The 12,134-nt window shown below is 39.4% G+C and overlaps 1 protein-coding gene across 3 annotated transcripts in view; it reads right to left on the reverse strand.

The window, feature by feature from the left end:
* Positions 1-247: 247 nt before the first annotated feature.
* LOC308469526 (uncharacterized protein) overlaps positions 248-12,134 on the reverse strand; it is a 62,509-nt gene continuing 50,622 nt past the window's right edge. For all 3 annotated transcript variants that reach the window (XM_080992112.1, XM_080992113.1, XM_080992114.1), the window contains one exon: positions 248-10,246. In XM_080992112.1, the coding sequence (XP_080848238.1) occupies positions 8,832-10,246 (1,415 nt within the window). In that variant the 3' untranslated portion in view covers positions 248-8,831. The remainder of the gene's footprint in view (positions 10,247-12,134) is intronic.

The raw sequence follows: 12,134 nt of genomic DNA on the forward strand, positions 1-12,134 counted from the left end.
TGAGTTTGACCAAACTGCGGGAAGTAGTGGAGGACAGAGGTGCCTGGCGTGTTCTGGTCCATGGGGTCACGAAGAGTCGGACACGACTAAACGACTAAACAACAACAAGGTTTTAGAGAAAAATCTAACAGTGATTGAGAGAGAGAGGTTTCAGAAGGAGACAAGATTAACACTGGTTAAGAAAGTGAAATACCTAGGGGTTAATATGACTGCCAAGAATAAATAATAATAATAATAATAATAATAATAATAATAATAATAAATTTTATTTATATCCCGCCCTCCCCAGCCGAAGCCGGGCTCAGGGCGGCTAACAACAATCAAATAATCAAACAGTCAAATAATCACACATTCTAAAAATATTTCATTATAAAAATTAATTAAAATCAAATTGATGGCAACCGATTAAGCAAAATTCTGTGCGGGTTGCCAGAGGAGGGAGTCAGGCTGCACCCTGACCAAAGGCCTGGTGGAACAGCTCTGTCTTGTAAATTTATTTAAAGACAATTATGAAAAATGCTGGGTGGAAGTGAAAAAGGATTTAGAAATATGATCAAATTTGAAGTTATCATTGCTAGGCCGGATTGCTGTGATAAAAATGAATGTATTGCCAAGGATGCTGTTTTTGTTTCAAACATTGCAAATTGTGGATAAAATGGATTGTTTCAAGAAGTGGCAGAGAGATATTTCTAGATTTGTCTGGCAGGGCAAGAAGCCTCAAATAAAATTTAAGATATTAACTGATGCTAAAGAAACAGGTGGATTTGGACTTCCGGGTTAGCACCATCGGCGAATGGCGGAGTTCCTCCGACCGGAGGAATGGGCTCCGTGGAAACTGGGTCTTCCCACTGCGGCGAAGGTGGGGACCCGCTAGAAACCCCAGGTGGAGAAGCCTGGGGACATGGGGTTCGGCAGAGCACCAAGAGCGCCTCCCCTACTCGCAAGGAAACCCCCTTTTGGGGCTCCGGAGCAAAGTGGGACGAGCAGCGCGGTGCAGCGGACCGATTGCTATTTTCACGGAGGGAAGCCGCACAGCCATCGCTGGAGAGCGCTGACTTTTTCCTGATGACATTTGGACTCTAAACAAGTACCGGTGAGTAAAAACGGAAGATTTGACTAAGGAAAAATCTTTGAATTAGGTAACGAAGCGGGAAGGTCTAAACAGGAAGTCCGCCTTCCGCTTTTTGTAATCAGACTGAAGCAAAGATCGTACAAGCTAAATAGCCTGGAATTTGATCTTAAGATTGAAATTTCCTGCACCCATGACCACCAAAACCCTCTTGACAACAGGAGGAAGGGGGGGGGAAAGAACTTTGACCGTCTAACCCTGCAGAAAGAGAGTAAAGGAATATAAATTTCCAACGTCCCAAACCTGGGGACGGGACGTCAGGACAGTAATCTTTGAAGAAAACGGAATATTCTTGGACAGATAGAAATAAAAGAGAAACAAATTAACTTTAATGTTGCTCTCTGCTTTTTTGTATTGTAAGGAAACAAAGTACTAGAAAATTGAAAGTAAATTTTCCTTTGTTGGATACATTTTAAAGATGGGCGTTAAATAGAAACTGTGTCCCCTAGAGGGAGCTTGTCAATTTTTTTGCTGCAGTCCACAGGGAGACATAACAGCTGTGAGAATCAGCGTGGGACCAGATACTTGACCTTGAACAGAAATGAGCAGGGAGGAAATTCCACCTTCTGCCCTTGGCAAAGTGAATGCTTTGCTGCAGCAGCTGCATGAGGATATGAACTTGATGAATGAAAAGCTGGATTTTATGGCTGCTGTAGCCAGAAAGTATGAACTGACAGGAAAAGAAGAGAAAGAAACTTCACTACAACCAATTCAGGAAACTGACTCAAGGCAAGTCCAAGGGCAGTGGAAGATGGAAGAGGTTGCGATTGCACCTCAAAAGTTACAAAGGGAGAGATCTAAAGTCATCGAACTTGAAGAGTGTCTGCAAGTTTTTGGAGTTATGGAAATTCTTAGCTCTAGTGGGACTGTGAAACAAAATGATAAGTATCTCTGGAACAACTATTGCTTGGATTACAAAATCAGCATAGGGGAGTGGGACTGTGGGGAATGGAACAACTTGATGAAAGAAAATGGAGACTACGACTGCATGGAATTCCCCAGAGACCCACTCCCCAAGGAGAAAGGGAAGAAACTACGAAAGAATTCAACAAGGGACAAGGAAGTGTCTTATCATAAACAGGAACAAGAAAACCAGCAGAGGGGACATGGAAGTGACCTGAGAGCCTCAGACATCAGAACACTGGATTGATGGTTAAGACTTAAAGGGAAGAAAGGACTGACACAACCCGAAACCAGGAAGAAGGGACGACGGACAAAATTAGAAGAGAACCTCTTTTTATATATCTTTTTATTTCTGTGTAATATTAATGAAATAGCAGATTGTGCTGGAAAGGAACCAATTGGCTTTAGCAGAAAGGCTTGAAGGAGTTAAGTATAAATATGGTTTAAATTCTAAATTTTGAAGTCTATGGTCTTGAAGGTAAGATAAAGTTAAAGACAACAATGGTAAATTGAGAAAGATTGCTAAGATAAATTATTTAAATAAAAATTGAGAAGTATGGGAAGAATTTGCTGAAATAATGAACAAATTAGAATACAAAAAGGGAGGTGTGAGGAGGTCTAAGACACAAGCTAATGAGATGATGCAATTTGAATCTATACCTTTTTTGTTTTTTCTGTTTTATCTTTTTTCTTCTTTTATGTTATTTTGTTGATGTTTTTGATTTTTTGTATTTTTGAAAATTTGAATAAATATTACTTTTAATAAAATAAAATAAAATAAAGAAAGAGGTGGATTTGCCCTGCCAGACCTTAAGCTTTTTTTTTTTTTGCCAAATTCTTTTTTATTGCGTGGTTCCATAAGAAAAAAAACAGACACACAAAACTTACACTAAATTAAACATATAGTACAGATACATACACACCCACATACGAAAAGAAACAAATACAAAAGAATACACAAATTTATAATTTTCACTTCAAACCAATCTCTTAGCTATCCCTTTTGGCACTTCCTTCAGCTTATCCGAAAATCATTTGAAGTAATCCATAAAGTTACGCATTCCCTAAGTTTTATTGTCATTATTCATATCTTTATCTCCTATTTACAATGTGCAATAGTTCATGTTTTGTCACAGCACATCTCTAAATCCCCTTAGCGTTGTTTGTCCCTCACTGATGTATTCCAGATAGTCTACATATTTTTCCCAATCCTTAATGAACTTTTGGTCTCTTGCATACCTGATTTTCCCTGTCATTTTATCTAGTTCCGCGTAGTCTAATAACTTTGATCTCCACTCTTCTATCGTTGGTATTTCCTGCTGCTTCCACCTCTGGGCTAAGACTACCCTTGCTGCTGTAACCGCATAGTATACTATGTATACTATGATATCTATGATCTTCTTTTTTAATCTCCTGTCCCAGCAGTCCTAATAGGAAAATCTCTGATTTCTTTGTGAACGTATATTTTAAAATCCTCTTTAATTCGGTGTAAATTTTTTCCCAAAAGTGTTTCACTTTTCCACACTCCCACCACATGTGGTAGAAGGAGCCCTCTTTATCCTTGCATTTCCAGCGCCTATTGTCCACTTTGTACATTTTTGACAATTTTGTAGGTGTTAAATACCACCTATAAAACATCTTCATGACATTTTCCTTTATCAATATAGAAGCTGTAAAGTTTAGCCCATCCTTCCAAAGTTTCTCCCAATCCTCAAATTGTATGGTATGGCCTATATCCCTTGCCCATCGAATCATCACCGGTTTGGTTACCTCGTCCCCCAAATTCCAGTTAAGCAACATCCTATACATCTTTGATATAATTTTCACTTCATTGTTTATTATCTCTATCTGGAATTTGGAGTCTTTATCTATGTAACCTCTTTCTCTAGTATCTCTTCTAAACATCTCATTTGCCTGATGATACTTTAGCCAGTCATATACATATTCCTTTACTTGCTCGTATGGTTTTAGTTTCCATTTCCCATCTTCTTTAATTACTAGTTGACTATACGTTACCCAATTACTTCTCATATTAATCGTCTTTATGCTCTCTGCTTCCAGAGGCGACAGCCAATGTGGTGTTTTCGGTTCTAGCAGGTTTTTATACCTTTCCCATATTTCAATTAGTGGCCCTCTAAAGATGTGGTTTTCAAACCCCTTATGTACTTTCCTTTTATTCCGCCATAAGTAGGCGTGCCAACCGAATCTATTTTCGAAGCCCTCCAAGTCGAGTAGCTCCTTATTTGCCAGCTTTACCCAGTCTTTTATCCAGCAAAGACATGTAGCTTCATAGTATAGCTTCAAATCTGGCAGGGCAAAACCTCCTCTTTCCTTTATGTCTGTTAATAATTTGAACTGAATTCTAGGTTTTTTGCCCTGCCAGATGTATCTTGAGAGTACTCTTTGCCATTCTTTAAAGATTCGGATTCCCTTAATTATAGGTATGGTTTGAAATAGGAACATCAACCTTGGTAGGACATTCATCTTAATTGTGTTGATTCTTCCCCAGAATGACAATTTCAACCTTCCCCATATTTCCAGGTCCTTTTTTATTCCCTTCCATGTCAGCTCATAATTGTTTTTGAACAAGTCTATGTTTTTAGGTGTTATCCAGATTCCTAAGTATTTGACTTTCTTAGTGACTTCTATCTGTGATTGTTGTTGTATTATTTCTATTACCCTTTGGTCCACGTTTTTACTTAAGATTTTTGTTTTTGTCTTATTTAATTTGAAGCCTGCTATCTCTCCGAACTGGTCAATTTCCTTTAATATATGTTCTATTGCGATTGTTGGCTCTTCTGACATTATTACTACATCATCCGCAAAGGCTTTGGTCTTATACACATTCTGTCCAATTAACACCCCCTTTATATTTCTGTTTTGTCTTATTGAGTCCAGAAGAACTTCTAGCACTGTTATAAATAATAACAGGGAGAGTGGGCAACCCTGCCTTGTTCCTTTTTTAATCTTTATCTCTTCTGTCACTATGTTGTTTATTATCAGTTTGGCTTTCTGCTCGGTATATATTGCTCTAACCCCGTTGAGGAAATCGTTTCCCACTTCCATATATTCCAAGTTTTTCAGCATGAAGTCCCAAGCCACATTATCGAAAGCCTTCTCGGCATCCACAAACATCATTATAACTTGTTTATCAATCCTCACCGATAAATATTCTAACATGTTAATTATATTTCTTGTATTATCTCTTATCTGCCGACCTGGTAGAAATCCCCCCTGGTCATTATGAATAATTTCTGATAACAATTTCTTTAACCTCCTCGCAAGGATTCCTGCAAATATTTTATTATCTGTGTATAATAGTGAAATTGGTCTGTAATTTTTGACTTGGGTTGTGTCTGCTTCTTGTTTTGGGATGAGTGTTCTGGACTTAGAAGGTTTTAATAATGTATTTGGGTGGCATGCATATTTGTGGTATGATAAGGTCAAAGCACATAAAGCGTTTAAAAACCATATTGTTAGGAAAGCACTGTTTAATGTCTGGATAAGATATAAGGACTTGCCTGAAAACAAAACTCCAAGGTGGCTGTCACCAATGGAAGCGAAGGCTCAGAAAAAGCTCAATATGGAGGCCAAATGACCGAAATATTGGGAAATTTTGGAACAAGAGGGAGATAGATTAAAACTGCAGAGTTTTGAAAAACTAAAAAACAAAGTGCGAGATTGGCTTCATTATTACCAAATAATGGAGGCTTACAATTTGGACAAGAAAATTAGCTTCCAGGTGGAAAAATCAAAATTGGAAACAGAACTGTTAGATCCCAAAATTAAGAACTTGTCAAGAATGTATAACTTGCTGTTGAAATGGAACACTCAGGATGAAACGGTGAAATCTGCTATGATTAAATGGGCACAAGATGTTGGACACAACATTATGATGGCTGACTGGGAACAGTTATGGACCACAGGTATGAAATTTACGGCATGTAATGCCTTAAGAGAGACCTTTGTTGGCAAGGTGATGTCTCTACTTCTCAAGATGCTGTCTAGGCCTGTCATTGCCCTTCTCCCAAGAAGCAGGCGTCTTTTAATTTCGTGGCTGCTGTCACCATCTGCAGTGATCATTGAGCCCAAGAAAGTAAAATCTCTCACTACCTCCATTTCTTCCCCTTCTATTTGCCAGGAGGTGATGGGACCAGTGGCCATGATCTTCGTTTTTTTGATGTTGAGCTTCAGACCATATTTTGCGCTCTCCTCTTTCACCCTCATTAAAAGGTTCTTTAATTCCTCCTCACTTTCTGCCATCAAGGTTGTGTCATCTGCATATCTGAGGTTGTTGATATTACTTCCAGCAATCTTAATTCCGGCTAGAGATTCATCCAGCCCAGCCTTTCGCATGATGAATTCTGCATATAAGTTAAATAAGCAGGGAGACAAAATACAGCCTTGTCGTACTCCTTTCCCAATTTTGGACCAATCAGTTGTTCCATATCCAGTTCTAACTGTAGCTTCTTGTCCCACATAGAGATTTCTCAGGAGACAGATGAGGTGATCTGGCACTCCCATTTCTTTAAGAACTTGCCATAGTTTGCCGTGGTCGACACAGTCAAAGGCTTTTGCATAGTCAATGAAGCAGAAGTAGATGTCTTTCTGGAACTCTCTAGCTTTCTCCATAATCCAGCGCATGTTTGCAATTTGGTCTCTGGTTCCTCTGCCTCTTCTAAATCCAGCTTGCACTTCTGGGAGTTCTCGGTCCACACACTGCTTGAGCCTTCCTTGTAGAATTTTAAGCATAACCTTGCTAGCGTGTGAAATGAGTGCAATTGTGCGGTAGTTGGAGCATTCTTTGGCACTGCCCTTCTTTGGGATTGGGATGTAGACTGATCTTCTCCAATCTTCTGGCCACTGCTGAATTTTCCAAACTTGCTGGCATATTGAGTGTAGCACCTTAACAGCATCATCTTTTAAAATTTTAAATAGTTCAGCTGGAATACCATCACTTCCACTGGCCTTGTTATTTGCAGTGCTTTCTAAGGCCCATTTGACTTCACTTTCCAGGATGTCTGGCTCAAGGTCAGCAACCACACTACCTGGGCTATACGGGACATCCATTTATTTCTGGTATAATTCCTCTGTGTATTCTTGCCACCTCTTCTTGATGTCTTCTGCTTCTGTTAGGTCCTTTCCACTTTTGTCCTTTATTATGGAAATGTTTGTACGAAATGTTCCTTTCATATCTCCAATTTTCTTGAACAGATCTCTGGTTCTTCCCATTCTATTGCTTTCCTCTATTTCTTTGCATTGCTCGTTTAAGAAGGTCTTCTTGTCTCTCCTTGCTATTCTTTGGAAATCTGCATTCAATTTCCTGTATCTTTCACCATCTCCCTCGCATTTTGCTTGCCTTCTCTCCCCTGCTATTTGTAAGGCCTCATTGGACAGCCACTTTGCTTTCTTGCATTTCCTTTTCATTGGGATGGTTTTCGTTGCTGCCTCCTGTATAATGTTATGAGCCTCCATTCATAGTTTTTCAGGCACTCTGTCCACCAGATCTAAATCCTTAAACCTGTTCCTCACTTCTACTATGTATTCATAAGGGATTTGACTTAGATTGTATCTTACCGGACCAGTGGTTTTTCCTACTTTCTTCAGTTTAAGCTTGAATTTTGCTATAAGAAGCTGTTGATCTGAGCCACAGTCAGCTCCAGGTCTTGTTTTTGCTGACTGTATAGAACTTCTCCATCTTTGGCTGCAGAGAATATAATCAATCTGATTTCGATGCTGCCCATCTGGTGATGTCCATGTGTAGAGTCGTCTCTTGTGTTGTTGGAAAAGCGTGTTTGTGATGACCAGCTTGTTCTCTTGACAGAACTCTATTAGCCTTTGCCCTGCTTCGTTTTGATCTCCAAGGCCAAACTTGCCAGTTGTTCCTTTTATCTCTTGACTCCCTACTTTAGCATTCCAATCCCCTATGATGAGAAGAACATCCTTCTTTGGTGTCACTTCTATAAGGTGTTGTAAGTCTTCATAGAATTGGTCAATTTCAGTTTCTTCAGCACCAGTAGTTGGTGCATAAACTTGGATTACTGTGATGTTAAAAGGTCTGCCTTGGATTCGTATCGAGATCATTCTATCATTTTTGATACAGTACAGCCTTCGCCACTCTTTTGTTGACTATGAGGGCCACTCCATTTCTTTTACGGGTTTCTTGCCCACAGTAGTAGATATGATGGTCATCCGAACTGAATTCACCCATTCCTGTCCATTTTAGTTCACTGATGCCCAGGATGTCAATATTTATTCTTGCCATCTCACTTTTGACCACCTCCAACTTACCCAGATTCATGGTTCTTACATTCCAGGTTCCTTTGCAATATTTTTCTTTACAGCATTGGACTTTCCTTTCGCTTCCAGGCATATCCTGGAAGAATGTAAAATTACAGTATATTAAGATAAATTATTAGGATAAAAACAAAGATGGAAAGGATTTGCTGAAATATCTAACTCAACTAGAATACAAAAAAGGGAGGTGCGAGGAGGTCAAGGAAACAAGCAAATGAAAGATAAGTAATGGGAAGGTTTGATTTGTTTTTTTTCTTTTTTCTTTTGTTTGTTTTTTTCTTTTTTCTTCTGTTTGTTTTTACTTGTTGTGATGTATTGTCTTGTTTTTTGCTTAATTTGGTGTTTTCTCTTTTTTCCTTTTGTAACCTTTAAAACTTTAATAAATATTATTTTTAAAAAAATAGTTGGTGTATTCTAAGTGCTCTACTGCAGCTGAGGTTGGTGTCTTATAAGGTGTCGATATGGACTGAAGCTTTCCACATTCTTTCCACATTCAGTACATTTAAATGGTTTCTCCTGTGTGAGTTCGTTGGTGTCTTCTAAGTGTTCCATTTTGACTGAAGCTCTTTCCACATTCAATACATTTAAATGGTGTCTCCCCCGTGTGAGTTCGTTGATGTCTTCTAAGGCTTTCAGTTAGACTGAAGCACTTTCCACATTCAATACATTTAAATGGTTTCTCCCCCGTGTGAGTTAGTTGGTGTCTTCTAAGGTGTCCACTTTCACCGAAGCTCTTTCCACATTCAATACATTTAAATGGTTTCTCCCCAATGTGAGTTCGTTGGTGCATTCTAAGTGTTTCATATCGACTGAAGATCTTTCCACATTCAATACATTTAAATGCTTTCTCCCCTGTGTGAGTTAGTTGGTGTATTCTAAGTGCTCCGTTTTGACTGAAGCACTTTCCACATTCAATACATTCAAATGGTTTCTCCCCCGTGTGAGTTTGTAGGTGTCTTCTAAGTGTTCCACTTTCACCGAAGCTCTTTCCACATTCAATACATTCAAATGGTTTCTCCCCCGTGTGAGTTTTTTGGTGTTTTCTAAGTGTTCCACTTTCACTGAAGTTCTTTCCACATTCAATACATTTAAATGGTTTCTCCCCTGTGTGAGTTCGTTGGTGTATTCTAAGTGCTTCATATCGACTGAAGATCTTTCCACATTCAATACATTGAAATGGTTTCTCCCCCGTGTGAGTTTTTTGGTGTCTTCTAAGTGCTCCACTTTCACTGAAACTCTTTCCACATTCAATACATTTAAATGGTTTATTCCCTGTGTGAGTTCGTTGGTGTATTCTAAGTGCTCCGTTTAGACTGAAGCACTTTCCACATTCAATACATTCAAATGGTTTCTCCCCCGTGTGAGTTTTTTGGTGTTTTCTAAGTGTTCCACTTTCACTGAAGCACTTTCCACATTCAATACATGCAAATGGTTTCTCCCCTGTGTGAGTTCGTTGGTGTATTCTAAGTGCTCCGTTTTGACTGAAGCTCTTTCCACATTCAATACATTGAAATGGTTTCTCCCCTGTGTGAGTTTGTTGGTGTCTTCTAAGTGCTCCACTTTTAATGAAGCTCTTTCCACATTCAATACATTCAAATGGTTTCTCCCCCGTGTGAGTTTTTTGGTGTTTTCTAAGGTTTCCACTTACACTGAAGCTCTTTCCACATTCAATACATTGAAATGGTTTCTCCCCTGTGTGAGTTCGTTGGTGTATTCTAAGTGCTCCGTTTTTACTGAAGCTCTTTCCACATTCAATACATGCAAATGGTTTCTCCCCTGTATGAGTTTGTTGGTGTCTTCTCAGTCTTCCACTGTGACTAAAGCACATCCCACACTCCAGGCATTTAAACTGTTTCTTTGTTCTTCCCAATGATTTCACAGATGACTCCATAGAATTCTGGCCATCATCTTCCTCACCTGTTTGGGAGTGGGGGGGGGGAGAGAATCCTGTTAAGACTTTCAAGAAAGAAAAGAAAGGAACTAAAAAACACGTTAATCCCAATATGCACTGTCTCTTATTTTAACAGTCTCCATTCTCCACTGTCCTCTCTTACGTTCCAAACTTCTAGGAATGTAGATGTGATAATGGCAAGAATGAGACATGATCACTCCATTCACTTAATAAAATGCATTTATGTTATAATTTATGGTGGAACTGGCTTCTTAGACACATCTCTGTACAGTGGTACCTCGGGTTAAGTACTTAATTCGTTCTGGAGGTCCGTACTTAACCTGAAACTGTTCTTATGCTGAAGCAGCATTTTAGCTAATGGGGCCTTCACCGCCGGAGCACGATTTCTGTTCTCATCCTGAAGCAAAGTTCTTAACCTGAAGCACTATTTCTGGGTGAGCAGAGTCTGTAACCTGAAGCATATGTAACCTGAAGCGTATGTAACCCGAGGTACCACAGTATTTCTCTTTTTCCAGGGAGGAAATGATCACAGGCTTGAATAGCAGTCTCTCCTATGACTAAGAAGTAAAACTTTTGTGTTACCTATGCCACATGTAACTGTAAAAATATTGCAATATATTAGAACAGGCATCCCCAAACTTGGCCCTCCAGATGTTTTGGGACTACAATTCCCATCATCCCTGACCACTGATCCTGTTAGCTAGGGACATTGGGAGTTGTAGTCCCAAAACATCTGGAGGGCCAAGTTTGGGGATGCCTGTATTAGAACATAAGAAGAGCCTGTTCGATTGAGCAAAGGCCCCCCAGTCCAGCATCCTGTTCTCACAGTGGTCAACTAAATGCCTGCAGTAAACCAGCAAGCAGGATTTGAGTACAAGAGCCCCCTGCCTTCCTGTGCTTTCAGTCTAATCCTCTTTTTCAAGCTATCCAAGTTGTTGGCCATCACTCCTGTAGGATGGAAGTCCATAGAAATCCATTTAGACTATTGCTCATATCTTGGGCAATAGAATAAAAGGTGTTTTAGCAGAAAAAATTCATCACAAGCAGGCCTGCTTTCTACCAGGACGTCAGATGAAGGAGAATATAAGGAATATAATTGATATTATTGAATATTTGAAAGTAAGAAATGAAAAAAAAGTGGCCTTAATGTTTATAGGTGCTGAAAAGGCCTTTGATAATGTTTCATGGGCTTTTATGAAAAATATAAAAGAAAAAATGAATTATGGGGAAGCAATTTATTTTTACCAACAGTCTATGCTGATTGTTAATAAGGTTATAACAGAAAAGTGTAAAATAATGAAGGGGACAAGACAAGGATACCCTATCACCATTATTATTTATTTTGGTATTAGAGGCCCTGGCGAGAGAGAAAAAGTGGAGAAATTAATTACAGGAATAACAGTAGAAAATAAAGCATATAAATTAAAAGCTTTTACAGTAATTGTAATTATAGTGGATCCCAAAAATACCGTATTTTTCTCTCTATTACACGCAGATTGTTTCTCCTAAAAAGTAAGGGGAAATGTCTGTGCGTGTTATGGAGCGAATGTGGGGGGTCCCTGGAGCCGATTAGGGGAGCGCAGGAACAAAAATCAGCAAAAATCAATCGTGCGTTGTGTCGGAGAGGGAAACCTGAAAAGAGGAAGTGGTTGCTTTCCTGCATTCTGCCTCAGAGTCTTACTGCCCACCCTCCTCTGTTTCGTTGCTGTGTTTGCTCAAACAGAACAAAGAGCAGGGAAAGCCCCTCCCCTCCAGGCAAGCAGAGGGGAAAGCAGAGGTCTTTCCTTCTAATTCCTCTCCGTGCTCCTCGTGCTCCTCGCAGGCAGCCAGAAAACATGCAGGAGGAGAGAGAAAGCTGGCTTCGGTTTGTGGAAACTTTTGCCTTCCTTTCCT

Source organism: Podarcis pityusensis (assembly GCF_964106645.2).
Source record: "Podarcis pityusensis genome assembly, chromosome: 2".
NCBI classification, from domain to species: domain Eukaryota; kingdom Metazoa; phylum Chordata; class Lepidosauria; order Squamata; family Lacertidae; genus Podarcis; species Podarcis pityusensis.